Below are 15,516 nucleotides of genomic sequence, written 5' to 3' on the forward strand. Positions count from 1 at the left end.
ACAGACTTTTAAGACTATAGTAAATTTATTTGAAAACTCGGGTACAGGTTGAAGATGAAAAAACAGGATTACTTCCAGGTCCGCATTGCCTAGTGATGAAAAACATGTAATAAAGAACAAAACAACTAAACCAGGAAGACTAATTCATTTTGAACATGCACAATCCATAACCACATTGACCGTAGCCAACAATTAAATACAGTAATAATAATAATAATAATAATAATAATAATAATAATAAAATCCATGATTTTTCCTTTTAAGCTTATTTTAATGACCAAACATCTAATATTTATCTCTATCTGACATTCACTCTGGGATGATTTTCCCCATTAAACAAACAAACAAACAAACAAATAAATAAATAAAAATAATAACTAAAATTATGACACCTGGAAATCTTATATTTAGCTCATATAGTATTTAGTCTGAGGTGGATAGCCAATATTTACGTTTTGGTGACATTATGGAGAAAAAAAAAAAAAAAGTCTACCTTTTTCGTTTGAAAAGTAGCAGTAGCTGCAAGTAGCAGCTGCTCATGCATAATTTAATGAACAGCATCGTTTACCTGACTTTATATGCTGCTCTGATCACCACCAGCAAACTGTGGGCTCAGGAATATCCTGCATATAATCATAAGGATTCCGCTGTCACTTCTGCATTAACCCACGTGCAAATTTCCCTCACTACAACAACTTCCTCTGACGTTTATCCAACCAGGAAATGTAGTTTTTTATCGCTCACATCTTTAGCACTGTTACCTATCAGTCCCATTTAAATTGTAACAATTCATGCTGTAGCTGAATTAAATTCAGATAAATTCAGAAAGCGTATTATTTGTCATCTCCTACGCTAATTATATTCCTACGCTATTGAAGAGCATGTACCGCTGAACTCAATTTCCCATGATCCTGTGCGGTTTTGGCTTTGATCACGCTCGCAACATGTCAACAAACACCAAAGTCACATTGGAGTGAATCCGGGCCGTAACAGATATCACAGTATGATCGGTAAGCAGTTATTTATTAGCAGCTGCCTATGGCTGTCTGCATGCTATACTAACTATTTCTTTATTTCCCGTTGGAACTGATTTCATACCGGTTTAGCGTCATTTGACATTGTGCCTTGTAACTTCGCATCACAGCTCATTTCGGCCACTCTTAATATTATCACGTTATTAACTGTGTATTAAAAAAATTGTGAGTCATAAACAAATAAAATACAGTAAAAAACATCTCAGTGTACAGTTGTTAACAAAAGCGGAGCTCCAGGTTACGACAAATTGCGCGAATTCAAAGCAATGCAAGACAAATATCATTTGAACCTTTTCACTCTTTTAGGTTTAATAATAATAATAATAAAAATAGTAATGAGGACAGTTGTCAGGGTGGGTTTATATTTAGAAGTTAATTTATTTACAGACAACAATGTATGAAAAAACACATACATTAAATGCCCCAGTAAAAAAAAAAAAAAAAAGTGAAAACTTACATAATATTTTGATTGTGTTCACTTGTTTACCTAGCTGCTACTAAAGATTATGATATAAAATTTTTGATTTACAAAAAAAAATTCTAATTTAAGAATATTTTAAAGAATATTGTAGAAGCCACATACAAAACGATTGCAAAATGTGATCTAAAGACATGAAATTTCTTATATGAATACAATAAAACTCATTTTGAGAAAATCATATTTTTGCAGCATCTTTAGATAAAAGGCTATCAGTCTCATCATGTGCTTTTTCCAGATTCATACATTTGTTTTTCATCTATATTGTTATATGCATATATATACACACACATATATATATTATATTATATAAGCATGCTTTAATATTTCACGTAGTCAGCATCATATTTTATCAATAATCTTTAATTCTATATAAATGGAAAAAAAAAATTGTAAGCAACCATTATATAGAGTTGGCTTGTTCCATAGATTCTGGAAAAACTTTCTCCCGTCAGCAGATATTTTCCCAAAGCAAAAATAGTTTTTATCCTTTTTTAAGGTGTCTGGCATAATTTTCTGACCTGTCATATCCCACTTCCTCATGCCTTCCTAGATTATCTGTGAAAAATGATATCAATGTTGAATCTGAAATAAATCGTTAGAGCTTCTCAGCCTGAGTGTGCCTTTGGACTGCTGGGCTCTGAAGAAGACGTATTGATTGTGTCTTTTTGAGTGTCTCCGGCGCGTCCGTACGGGGCTCGCTGATCCCCGCGAGACAGGGATTGGGTTTGAGTGAACTGACTGGCGCTTGTCTGGCAGAATGAGTATGAATCAAACAGCACGCCTCCACCCTCAGGCGCAGCATCTCCTGCTATTGGAACAATATCTGTGCCAATAGTCATGTCACGTAAGCTTGTTTTTATATTGACTGAGCTGTGAGGAGAACTGACTCTTGTCTCACCAGGCTAGAGCATGTTCAGCACCACAAAATCTGTCTCTCTTGCTTGAATGAATCTGGATATGCTTTCTTTTGTTTTGAAAAGATTTAAAATGGCTCAAATTGGATGCACCAAGGTTACACTGAGCATTAAATATCATGCCATGTCAGTGAGATGTCTTTTTAAACATTCTATACTCATTTCTTCAATTTGGAATACTAAGAAGAACATCTAAATGTTCTTCTGATTATATGCAACATTATTAGTGACTAATTTGATGTTTTAGTTAATGCTTTTCACTCAAGCAGTTCCTAAAAGAGATAGTTCACCCAAAAAATTACTTACACTCAAGCTATCTTAGGTGTATATGACTTTCTTCTTAATACAAATTAAGATATTTCTGATGAATTCCGAGAGACCCCCCACAGAGAGTAACGAAACTACCATGTTCAAGGCCCAGAAAGGTAGTAAGGACATCGATAAAATAGTCTATGTGACATCAGTAGTGGTAGTTGCTTTCCTGTCAATAGAGGGTCAGAAAGCCTTCGTATGTAATCAAAAATATCTTAATTAGGTTGGCTTGAGAAAGCCAACCTTCTAATCTACTATTTTATCTTCCTCTTCTAAAACTAAATTTTAAAATGTATCTCTTCCTGGAGGTTTTAAGCTACAACCACCAAACTCGGCCCAGACCTTCAGACTAGTCTGACTGAGATGCTATATCTTTTCTAACTGATCCGGCTCATGGTTTTTTGTAAAACAAAACCACCAAAAATCCCACAGACATTCATTGAGGGGGTGAAAACTTTTGCAATTAGTCTTATGGTGTATTTAAACTGTTATATTACTATACCAAAGCTTAACAATTCCCTACTTTAAAAAAAAAAAGAAAAAACACACAAAACCAGCCTAAGATGAATGGCTGCTTTGGCTGATCTCCCAGGCTGGCTTTAAAGTGGTTTAAAGAGGTTTTGGCCAATTTTTAGCTGGTCAGGCTAGTCTTAGCTGGTCAAGCTGGGAAACCTGTTAAAAGACCAGCCATGCTTAAACCAGCTATTTTCAGCTTAAACCAGCTAAGACTAGATAACCAGCCTAGGCTGGTTTTAGCTGGTTTTTAGCTGAATCAACTGGTTTTAACTGGTTTAAACATGCTAATCATGCTAGCAACATGCTAATAACATGCTAATCATGCTAGAAACAGACTAGCAACATGCTAGTAGCTTGCTGATCATGCTAGAAACATGCTACAACCCTCTATATTGTGAGTAAATCACTCGCATATGCGACTAAAGAGATTAGATTTTACCCGCTAGTGTGTGAGTTGGACACTGAGTATAAGTTTAGCACAAAAATATATTTTCACTCACCGAACACTGACTGAGCACTTCAGAGTTTCATTCTCTGTCGAGTGGTCTGTGTTGTTGTTCAATTCATCTCAATGGATGCGCAGTGTACCTGTTTTTTTGACGTACCGTAAACTCTAGTGTGAAGGTGCACGACTCGCCATCGCTTTGTCTCACACACACAAAGAGAGAGAGAGCGAGAGAGTCTTACATGCCATGCTGAATTGACATGCTACATGTAAACAATATTCTTTGACGTATTTTCCTGTTAAAATAACGGAGTTCCTTTGGACTTCTTCAGCTTTTAAGAACTGCCGGTTTCTTCGGTAGTAGGCGGAGCTAATGCGCAAATGACAATCTCATTGGCTGGTGCTCACCTATTAATCATCCCTGTTTTGATTTCAGCAAATCAGTTCAGGCGAACACACGCAACCTGATCTGATTAATATTCTTGAACCCAGCAGCTCATTAATCCTTAGGGCATTTTATATTGTTCTTATTAGTAGAACTTGTATAATAATAATAATAAAAATAAATATAATAATAGTTATTATCACTATTACTATTATTATTAGCAGTTTTATTGTTAGTTTTTTCCCATTTCTTTTACAGAAACATTGAATGACCAAAAAAGCACCACCACCAGTCCTCAGTTCAGTTAAAATGACTAATATGCATTCATACATGGTTACCAAGTTTTAATTATAATTACTAAAGTTGTATCATTATCATATTATAATGCAAGACTGACTGATGTTAGGAGTGTACTTTCAGATATTTGAAAAGTGTCATTTTGCAAACATTATATATATAGTATATCAGTCTGGCGAGTAAACTAAAAAATGTACTAGCCAGTGGTGATTAATTTGCCAAGGTGTCTGTAGAGGGTTGTGCTTGCAACTCATGCTAGCAACATGCTAATAACATGCTAATCATGCTAGAAACAGGCTAGTAACTTGCTAATTATGTTAGCAACATGCTAGTAACTAGCTAATGATGCTAACATGTTGGTAACACCCTGGCAATCGGCCTGAGTACCACCTATAATACCCTTGCAACTTAAACTATTTATTTAAACCTTCAAACTTTTAAACTTAAAGCTTTGACAACTGTTTGAAACTTTCAGACTAGGCTTTGTCATAGGAGGGTGAGTAATTATAGCAGAATATACATTTTTGGGTGAACCTGTTAACAATTTTAATATTTCTCCTTCTCTTCCACCATAACGCTCAAATCGTATTTGCAGTGATCAAACTCGCTGTGTTACAGTAGGTCATGTGACACATGAAATCTGATGGCATTTTGGCAATGACTTTTGTGGTGCCTTGGCTGTACAAATGTGTTTATGTTTCCTTTTTGGTTTTTGGCAGCATAAATCACTTACAATCTTATTTTGTGGCTCACAGAAGGTCATACGAAGTTTCTAATGGAATAGAGTTTTGGTTTGAAAAATGGCAGAAACAGAATGAACGAAACAGAAATGAAAACAGAATGATTTTTTGGAAAACTATGTATTTCGTTTACAGTAAAAAATAAGATATAATAGAATTGGAATTGCACACTATATAATTATCATGACCTATTTTTCCCCCCTACAAAACTCATTCTTAAATGTCAACCACCCATATGTGAAAATAAAGTGGCTGTTTTACTCTGGAGCTGTCAGACAGAAGACTGTGTGCTTCCAGGATTCAGAAATGAAGTCCCTGAAGTGAAGCAGTGACTTGTGTCACGGTAGAGTCTTCTATCAGGTCCTTTTCTGCTGTCCCTGAGAACAGAACAGGTGTTACAAGAAGTTAAAGGAGTCACATTGTCTGTGCTCTTACTCAGAAACCACCGATATTTGAGACATTTTCTCACTAGCTATCATTTTTTTAAAGCTTGCACATGTATAACACTTCATTCTACAGATGTATTGTCAGTATTGTCCTGTCTTGTCTTTCTGCTGTCCTTTGGAAGCTGAGAGACACTTTTTGGCCTGATTTGTCATAGTAGCCTATGTTGCTGTAGAACGTTGTATTGCTCTTTTTCTCCACATAGATGAAAGAACAGCTTTCACGTTGAAATCTTTCATGTTTGTTTGCCACTCTGACAAAAAAGAAAATATAAAATGAAAACTAGGTTTTAGCATTTTCTGAAGAAATGTGAGTGGTGCTTGACCATTCAGAACTCACAACCACAAAGCTGGAGCTGTCGTCGAATTGTTGCCAGGCTGTTGCTGTGCAGCCGATAAAGTGTTGGACTGTAGGCGGTTACTTGGGTGTTGTTAGGTTATTTTGGGTGGTTGCTGGCTCAAATGAAAAGTCATCTAAGGTCTCTAGATATTCTGATCGCACAGTAAAATAACAACACAGCTTTCCCCAACAGGTTGCAGATTTTGAGATATCATGCATGTTTTTAGCACAAATGGTGTAGGATGAGTTGCATGCTGTTCAAAGCTGGTTTAAAAGTCGGATGTGGGATATTCAAACATCAAGGTGCTCCATTGCCTGATTCTAGCAAGACGACAAAGGTGTCTCTTAGCACCTAAGTTGTAAAGGATAAACAATATGATGTAACGTGCATTTGTTTTGCAGGTTTAAAATTATCAACAGAAAAGCTTTTTTTCACACCTGGTATGAAATGTTTGGTGTACGAAGGTATGCATTTATGTATGTGATTTAATTAACTAGGTGCCATGTGTTGTCATGCTGCATAATCACAGTTAGCTTTGATTTCAGGTATGTTCTGTTGCACTTTTTCTTGTAGGAAGTTGAAAATCTAGATTTTCCAAGTGGAATGGAATATGGCAATGCTGATTGGCTTGCAATTGTAAATCCCACCGGTAAAAGTGTGCTGCAAATCATAACATGGAAAACGAGTTAGCATTTTTCAAACTTCCTTTAAATCACCCAGAACCTAGTAGGTCTTTTTCGAATTGCCTTTTGTGTCAGAGGGTCAGAAAGCACTCGGATTTCATCAGAAATATCGTAATTTTTGTTCCAGTAATTAATGACAAAATTTTTGGGTGAACTATACCTTTAAATGCCTGAAACAAGGTCTATGGTTACACCAACATCAAGAAAATTTCACATTTTATTCTGTCATAATATACATCTGCAATATCCCAGTTGTGATGTTTTTTTTTAAGCTTTTACATGTCTTGAAAATCAGTTGCTAACAAGTAGTTTCATAGAATCATCATCATGCTAAACAGGAAATTTCATCTAGTCACTAGTCACTTTTACAGCCTTGTTAGGGCCCCAGCACCAATTTCAACAAAGTGCCATTTGAGTACAAAATTTGGTAGACACATATAACACACCAATATCTACAAAAAAGACCTCCGGTATGAAGTCCGAAACCCAACAGGAAGTCTGTTATTTTGAATTTTGAATATTTAAACAAACTCCTTTAAGAGATTTAAACAGATCAACAGCAAATTTGGTCAGTGTAATTTAAAGCCCTTTGTGACAATAAATTGTGAAGATCATGAGTTTTCGTTGAAGGGTGTGTCCGTGGCGGCCTGACAAACTTTGATGTTTCACCATGAAAAAAGAAGTTGTTATAATTCAGGCATACAATGTCTGATCTGCACCAGAATTCACATGTTTGATAAGAGTCCTGTCCTGAACACATGCTCATGACCATATTCAGTTATAGTCATAGCTCCACCTGCTGGCAACAGGAAGTGGCATGTTTTACGCTTACAGTTTTTACAGTTTTAACAAACTCCTCATAGAGATTTAATGAAATCAACATTACATTTGGTCAGTCTAATCTAAAGGCCTTTGCAATGTTAAATTGTTAAGTTCTTGAGTTTTCGTTGAAGGTCGTGTCCGTTGCGCCCTGACAAAGTTCGATGTTTCATCGTGTAAAAGGAAGTTGTTATAACTCAGCCATACAATGTCCGATCTGCCCCAAACTTCACCCGTTCGTGTCCTGGCCTGAACACATCTAAAGGCCAATATCCTGTTTTCATCATAGCGCCACCTCCGGACAACAGCAAATGACTTGTTTTACACTAACTTAACCATGCAGTGTCCAATCTGCACCAAACTTTACTTGTTTGGTTAGAGTCCTGGTCTGGTGACATCTAAAGGCCAATATTCAGTTATAATCATAGCACCACCTGTTGGCAATATGTCAAATTTTACACTAACTCAAACATACCATGTTCAATTTGCACCAAACTTCACATGTTTGATAAAAGTACTGGCTAGAAGACATCTACATGCCAGTATTCAGTTACAGTCATAGCGCCACCAGCTGGCAGCAGGAAGATTGGCACATATAAATGACTTTGACATATTTTTTCTACATTTACCACTTTTAATGCATATTGGTCATCGTTCACTGTCTTTCTAAAGCTACCGGGTGGCGGTGAGCCCGGGTGTGAGGGCAGCTTGAATTGTGTTTATAATCCCACTCTTCTACTCTTCAAAACCAAACTTTCCAACTTGTAGATTTTTAATGAAGATTGAAAGAGTTGTTGGAATTTTTAAAGTCATGCAACCATGTTGTTTAGCCTATGTTTAGGTTATTCTTCTGGCGATTGTGTTTAGGCTTCAACTAAAAGTTGTGTTCATTTTCTTTAATTAGGAAAACATGTAAGAATCAATCTGTTGTTTGTCACAGAGCTTATTTTCTGCATTAATCCAAAAGCCAATGGAAAAATCAATTCGCTTTCTGTCGATGGAATCAAGGAAATGAGTTAACTTACAAAAAATACATCATCACTGTAAGTATGAGGAGTATTTACAGTGAAGCTTGTTTTAGCAGTCACCACTAATAACAAATCAGGGCTTGTGTATTGATATCACCATTCATTTTTATGGCTTTTAGTGTTTATAAAATTGTGATGGGATTTGGGGCTTAATTTGATCGAAAGATGGCCACAATGCTCAATTTCCTGCTCAATTTGTAATGCTTATATTTATTTTGCTTAGTTCAGGCATTTTTTCTAACTTCTACAGTCAGGTAGAGAGTGTTTTTTTTTTTCTTTTTAATTACAATTGGCTAAAAAGTTGGGCTGCTTCCCAACTCCTTTTTGCTGTTTACAGAGCTGTTATGAGACAGACATCTCAAGACACCCATTGCATTTTTAAGATGGGATAATACTGTGTGCACTTCTCATAACAATCATATTTCACTGTTAAAGCCATTTCAGGTTTGTATTACCTGTCCCACAGCAGATTTTATCAGGGGAAAATCAACCTCACCAAAGACCCTGAGCAGAAAAATAGGTAAAGTAAATGTTGGATCAGGGTGGTCCGTCAGATACAAAATAAGGGGCTTTTTATATTGGGTTCTGTGCTAATGTTTTTCCTGTGCTGTCCTCTGGTGGAGACGGCTAGAGCCAGATTGACAGTGGATATCTGCCCAAAGTGGAAGTGATCAGGGGGTCAGGAAGGTCTGCTTATAAACTCAGTCAGAGAGAGAGAGAAATTTAGTGTCAAGGGGGAGAGGATAGAGAAAAAGAGAGAGGGAGCGAGAGCGCCGCGTTGGTCCTCTCTCGGGACGGCAGTGCAAGGGGACAGGATTATTTACTCGCTGTGTTTGGAGTCCAAGGAGAGAATAAATTGCTATTGATTTTTGCAGTTAAGTGTCTTTCCTGCCTCCAGACTGACTGTGGGCAAAGAATAATTTGCTTTAATATGTATCCACATTCGTCTTAACTCTTTTTCTCCATGTCCAAAGCGGAAAGTATCTTTGACGCAGCGGTTTTTGACATATTCTCACTGTCAGCACTCGGACTCGCTGTGTTTGTGAAGGATGAAAAGTGGTTTTAAAGGATCCTCAATGCAGAACATGGGGATGGACAAATGTTGCAGGCGTGAAATCATATACGTTACGTCACACTCAGATCTGTTTTGGCTGGTGCTCATAAGTATATTTGAATTTTAAATGTTAAAGTAGGATTATATTAGAAATGCTATTTTAGGAAGTGAGGGCCGCAGAACAGCAGTGGACTCCAGCTGCATGTGTCTCTATTTGCATGCTTTTATATTATGCAAACTTTCACTGGTGTGTTGAAAGTACATATATTGGAATATGTAAAAAGACATTACTGTGCCAGTATTGGAGTGGTGATACAGTTTGTTTAGTTATACAGCACATGCTGTATGAATAGTTTATTCAAATATAAGGTTATCACTGTGCAATTTGCAGTTAGTCTGTCATGTTATGAGTGACATTGTTTTGAGAATAAATCTAGAGCTGTACAGCAACATTTGTGTCAACCCGCGAGACATTCAAAAATTTAGCGGAACATCTGAAGAAATTAAAGGAGAAGTCTACTTCCAGGACAACGATTTACAAATAATTTACTCAGCCCTTTGTCATCCAAGATGTTCATGTCTTTCTGTCTTCAGTCATAAAGAAATTATGGTTTTTGAGGAAAACATTTCAGAATTTTTCTGCATATAATGGACTTCATTGGTGCTCCGAATTTGAACTTCCAAAATGCAGTTTCAAAGGACTCTAAACCACTGGTCTCAAACTCAATTCCTGGAGGGCCACAGCTCTGCACAGTTTTGCTCCAACCCTAATCAAACACACCTGATCCAACTAATCAAGGTCTTCAGGATCACTAGAAACTATTAAGCAGGTGTAGGTTGGAGCTGGCTGGAGCTAAACTGTGCAGAGCTGTGGCCCTCCAGGAATTGAGTTTGAGACCACTGCTCTAAACGATCCCAGCCGAGGAAGAAGGGTCTCATCTAGCGAAACGATCAGTCATTGTTTTTGAAAAATAAAAATTTGTATACTTTTTAAGCACAAAAGCTTGTGTGGCACAGGCTCTGGGATGCGCGTCCATGGGTCGTTCTTGAACGATTCAATTTTAAACGAATCTTTAATGTGACTCAGGAAGAACGAGTCATCTCGGGAGTGATTCATTCAGTTGGGCATGCGCAACATCCTATTAGGTTCTGTACTGGAATTAGTTCACCTTTTTTGAGTCGTTCGTTCATCTTATGGGGCTGTCACGTGATGCTGATTTTGCTAAAATGAACGAAATGACTCGAAAAAAGATTCGTTCATTTTGCTGAACGAGACTCAAAGTCCCAGTCTGTAAAATGATCCGAACTTCTCATCACTACTACGAATCACGTCTTCGAATCACCACAAGTTCATTGTCTGTGTACTCTGGCTAGGTAGAGTATGTCGAAAAACATGTTATTTCACCTACAACTTCAGAATCGTCCAACATCGTTGTACCTTTTTGTTTGTAAACAGCATTTGACTTACTTAAACTTTCTTAGTCTTTGCGTGTTCGCTTTGTAAACACTGGGTCTGTGGTTCCGCCTACGTTTTCTATTTCAGTCTCTTTCAAATAGGCTGTGAAAAAGAATCAGATGTTTTTAACATTTGATAATAAGACTGTTTTTTTCCTGAGCTGCGAATCAACATATTAGAGTGATTTATGAATGATTAAATGACATTTTATGTTATAAAAACGATACATAAAAATTTATATTTAGAAATATAACAGGTATTTAAATTGTAATATTTTACAGTTTTATTGTTTTACTGTATTTTAATCAAATAAATGCAGTCTTGTTGAGAATTTCTTTCATAAAAAGAAAATACAGAAATATAATACTGAGACACTTGTGCTGATAAACTTGTTGATAAAATGTTGAATATTTGCAGCTCTAAATGGATCAAATTATTAATGTCCTTTATGCTAGAATAGATATACGCGACCGGTCAAGAGTTTTTGAACAGCAAGATTTTTTTTAAGAAGTCTCTTCTGCTCACCAAGCCTGCATTTATTTGATCGAAAGTACAGCAAAAACAGTACATTTTTGAAATATTTGTACTATTTTTATTTAGATATTTATAAATATTTTTATTTAAAATAACTGTTTTCTATTTGAATATATTTTAAAATGTAATTTATTCCTGTGATTTCAAAGCTGAATTTTTAGCATCATTACTCGTCACATGATCCTTCAAAAATAACTCTAATATTCTAATATTGCTGCTCAAAAAAACATTTATTATTATTATGTTGAAAACAGCTAGGTAGAATTTTTTTTTTTTACGTTTTTTTAAAGAATAGAAAGTTCAAAAGAACAGCATTTATCGGAAATAGAATCTTTTGCAACTCTATAAATGTCTTTATCATCACTTTTGATCAATTTAAAGCATCCATGACATAAAGAAAAAAAAAACTGACTCCAAGGTTTTGATTAGTATTGTGTGTAATGTTACAAAAGCTTAAATAAAGATTAAATAAATGCAGGCTTGGTGAGCAGAAGAGACTTCTTTACATTAAAGATCTTACTGTTCAACTTTTGACTGGTAGTGTATTTTTTAACAATTAAAAAAAAAACACTTTCATTTGACATAAAGAAAACTATAATTCTGATTAGTATGAACACTCACATATTTAATGTAGTATGAAGTGTGCTTAAACTACCCAACTATTTTTATTGTATTTATGTAATTTTTTTGAAGTCTGTATGTTTTCCTACTTTGCTCTTGAATATTAATGACATTACTTGACATTAAGTAACTTATTGGCTGACAGGCAAACATTATGTGCTAATCAGATGGTGAATTAAGGAATGTAGTGAAATTGTGGCTCATGTATTTTTAATGACGTCATTTAGCAGGACTTTTCTGTAAGGTTCTTCGAACAACATCTGCATGACCCAGGTGAAATTAAAAAGAAGTTCTACTTGTAAGTTCAGAAGTCATAATGACAGTGATGATCGCTTGAATGATTTTGGACTGAATAAAATGGACTTGCTGGCTATTTTCATATTCCATGTCATAAAGTCACAAGTCTAAGCCTATATGGTTCACTGCATTTGGGATTTATTTTGAGGCTGTTATCTGAGGTAATTATGATGTTATTTTTAAGTTTAATCAGGTGTCAGATGTGCAAATGTTTGCACGGTAGAGCTCTGTAATATATTATGAATATTTTTAGATCGCACCGATTCGGCCTGTTGCGTTTATAATCACTAGTCCCGCTGCTTTAATTAGAAGCCTCGAGTAATCAGGCTGGACTTTACACAAAATGATCACTGCGCTAATTAACAACAGTTGCTAATGCGGAATCTGAGCATTTATATCTATGCCACAGACCTCCTAGCCACATTCTGTTTCAATTTGCATTTAAATGTTAGCATCTAGCTAAATCCATTACCATAAAATTCATTTGCACATTCATTTTTAAAAACTACTGTGGCAGCAAGATGACAGTCAACAACTTCTTAGTTGTGCAAAGCGCTGTTGGCAGTACAAGCCGTGATTAGCCAGCATGTGTGCTTTGAAAACGCATTGATATCATGAACACACTAATTCTAATCTCACGTACTGTTTAGGACTGATAGTATGTGCATCAGGAGAGAGTGTAATTGTCAAGTGAGGTTTTGGGTTAAAGGTTAAAATCCAAGTGTGTTAGACAATCTTCATTTTCAAACGTGAGCCATTTTTCTCCGGAGCTGAACTCTTAATATTCCTTTCATAGAAAGTCAGTTCATTTCCCGGCGAACATGGAAATGACTAATTTTCCATTTACATCTTTCAGCATTTCAGAGCTTTTTATAACCCGGTGACCTTTAAAGAGAACAAATTTGAGATTTAAGGCCAGACTATTTACTGCTTTTCAGGCTGCCAAGAGGGAATTCAAAAAGCGTATTTTAATCACATATTAACATTCAGTAGCTCTTTTAGCGCTTTATCTGAAGCCTGATATGTCTTTTCAGTCATATTTCCGCTTATTGGTTCCACCCGAGGCTCAGAAAAAGAAGAGACTTTGAGAAATCGTAGCTTTGGCGTGTGCTGGCAGAAAGGAAATTGGTGTGTCAATCACAGGTTTTCATATCTCCGAGCGAGCTGTCATGAGAATCAGAGAAATGGATGGAGACGCTGAAAGCAAAGAGTGGCAATAAATAGCATAGGTTGGAGAAAGTGAGTAAAGGCGTAGATACCACAACAGCAGAGTGTAAGTGCTGCTATCTAATTACCCCCGCACGATCCGGAGCCTTTGGTGAAATTGAACAGGATAATGACTGTACTGCTGTCAATCAATACTAGCGCAGGGTCAGTGGATTTGCACAGAAATGTTTGTCGCCCGAGCTTCAAGTCTATCATTAGGCCACTTTTAAGGGGCTACAAGGTCGTTTATGTCCCGAATGCTGTCGTTCAGTACTTTTCACATAATGGAATACGTGCGTCACGACCAAATGTCTACGGAAAATAACGTCTTAGAGGAACACTCCACTTTTTTTGAAAATAGGCTCATTTTCCAACTCCCCTGGAGTTAAACAGTTGAGTTTTACCGTTTTCGAATACATTCAGCCGATCTCCGGGTCTGGCGGTAGCACTTTTAGCATAGCTTAGCATAGATCATTGAATCCCATTAGACTGTTGGCATCTCGCTCAAAAATGACCAAAGAGTTTCGATATTTTTTTCTATATTTTTCCTATTTAAAACTTGACTCTTCTGTAGTAAAAAATATTGTCATTACATATAGTCAATTTTGAGTGAGAATAGTATCACCCTGATCTGTTTGACTGTTAAAATTAATTTTAACTTAGAAATGAAAACCATGTGCATAGAAGCAATGAAGAGGTGTCTTTATTCTGTGTCTGATATAATATAATATAATTTATTCCTGTGATGCAAAGATGAAGTTTAATCGGCCGTTACTCCAGTCTTAGATCCTTCAGAAATCATTCTAATATCCTGATTTATTACTTTTATTATTGTTGGAAACAGTTTTTTTTGGAATCTGTGATACTTTTTCAGAAATCTTTTCTAACAATATAAGTCTTTGCTATAATTTTTTTAATCAATTTAACACATCCTTAGTGCATAAAAGTATTACATTTCATTAAAAAAGGAAAAATTAAACATTTACTGACCACAAACTTTTAAATTGTAGTTTATTGTTACAAAAGATTTATATTTTAAAGAAATGCTGTTCTTTTTCACTTTTTATTTATTAAAGAATCCTGAAAAAAGTATCACAGGTTCCAACAAAATATTATGTAGCACAACTTTTTTTCAACACCGATAATAAATCAGCATATTAGAATTACTTCTGAAGGACACAGAAGACTGGAGTAATGATGCTGAAAATTCAGCATTGCATCACAGGAACAAATTACATTTTAAAATATAGTCACATCAAAACCTCCTTAAAAAAAAAAAAAAAAAAAAAAAAAAACACACACACACACACTCTATATATGCACAAACACACACTTAAAAATATATATTTTTATAAATAAATTTTTTTAGTTAAAGAAAATAATAAGTGATGATTTTTTTATAAGACAGAATTTCATTCTTTGAACAAATATTTTACAGACACACAAACTGTCACGTATCGTGTAAGGATGGGGCGAACAAAGGTGAAGGTCAAAGATAAAGTCTTTATTATAATTCACAGGTAATTCCAAAACAGGTAAATCCACAGCAGGAGGGTAAAAACTCACATTTACATTGACTTATAAAGTCAGGTGATTACAATGAACTTAATTAAGACACAGGTGATACAAAGTTAACCAATAATGACATAACAAGGGCAGGAACAGGAAGACCATATATGGGCACAAGAGGGAAAAACCAATACAATGAGTTCAGGGGTGTGACAGTTGGCCCCCCCTCCCAGAAGTAGAGAAAAAAGGGAGGGACGGAGGGGGACATAGGGAGAGGACAAAGGAGTAGATGTGGGATGGTGACAGGGGATAGCGAAGGGCTGGCAGGAAGTCAGTGCCGGAGGAGGCTCTGGTGGAGGACGGACTCCAAGGAGGTGATGATGGAGGGAGAAGCCAAGGAG

General features: G+C 36.0%; 1 protein-coding gene across 1 annotated transcript in view; it reads left to right on the forward strand.

Moving 5' to 3' along the window:
• Positions 1 to 919: 919 nt before the first annotated feature.
• The window catches only part of prkn (parkin RBR E3 ubiquitin protein ligase), a 154,624-nt gene continuing 140,027 nt past the window's right edge, over positions 920 to 15,516 (forward strand). Inside the window, 1 exon segment of the mRNA XM_051126514.1 lies at positions 920 to 1,010. Within this exon segment, the coding sequence (XP_050982471.1) occupies positions 1,004 to 1,010 (7 nt within the window). The 5' untranslated portion in view covers positions 920 to 1,003.

The sequence above is a fragment of the Labeo rohita genome, chromosome 13 (genome assembly GCF_022985175.1).
Source record: "Labeo rohita strain BAU-BD-2019 chromosome 13, IGBB_LRoh.1.0, whole genome shotgun sequence".
Lineage (NCBI taxonomy): Eukaryota > Metazoa > Chordata > Actinopteri > Cypriniformes > Cyprinidae > Labeo > Labeo rohita.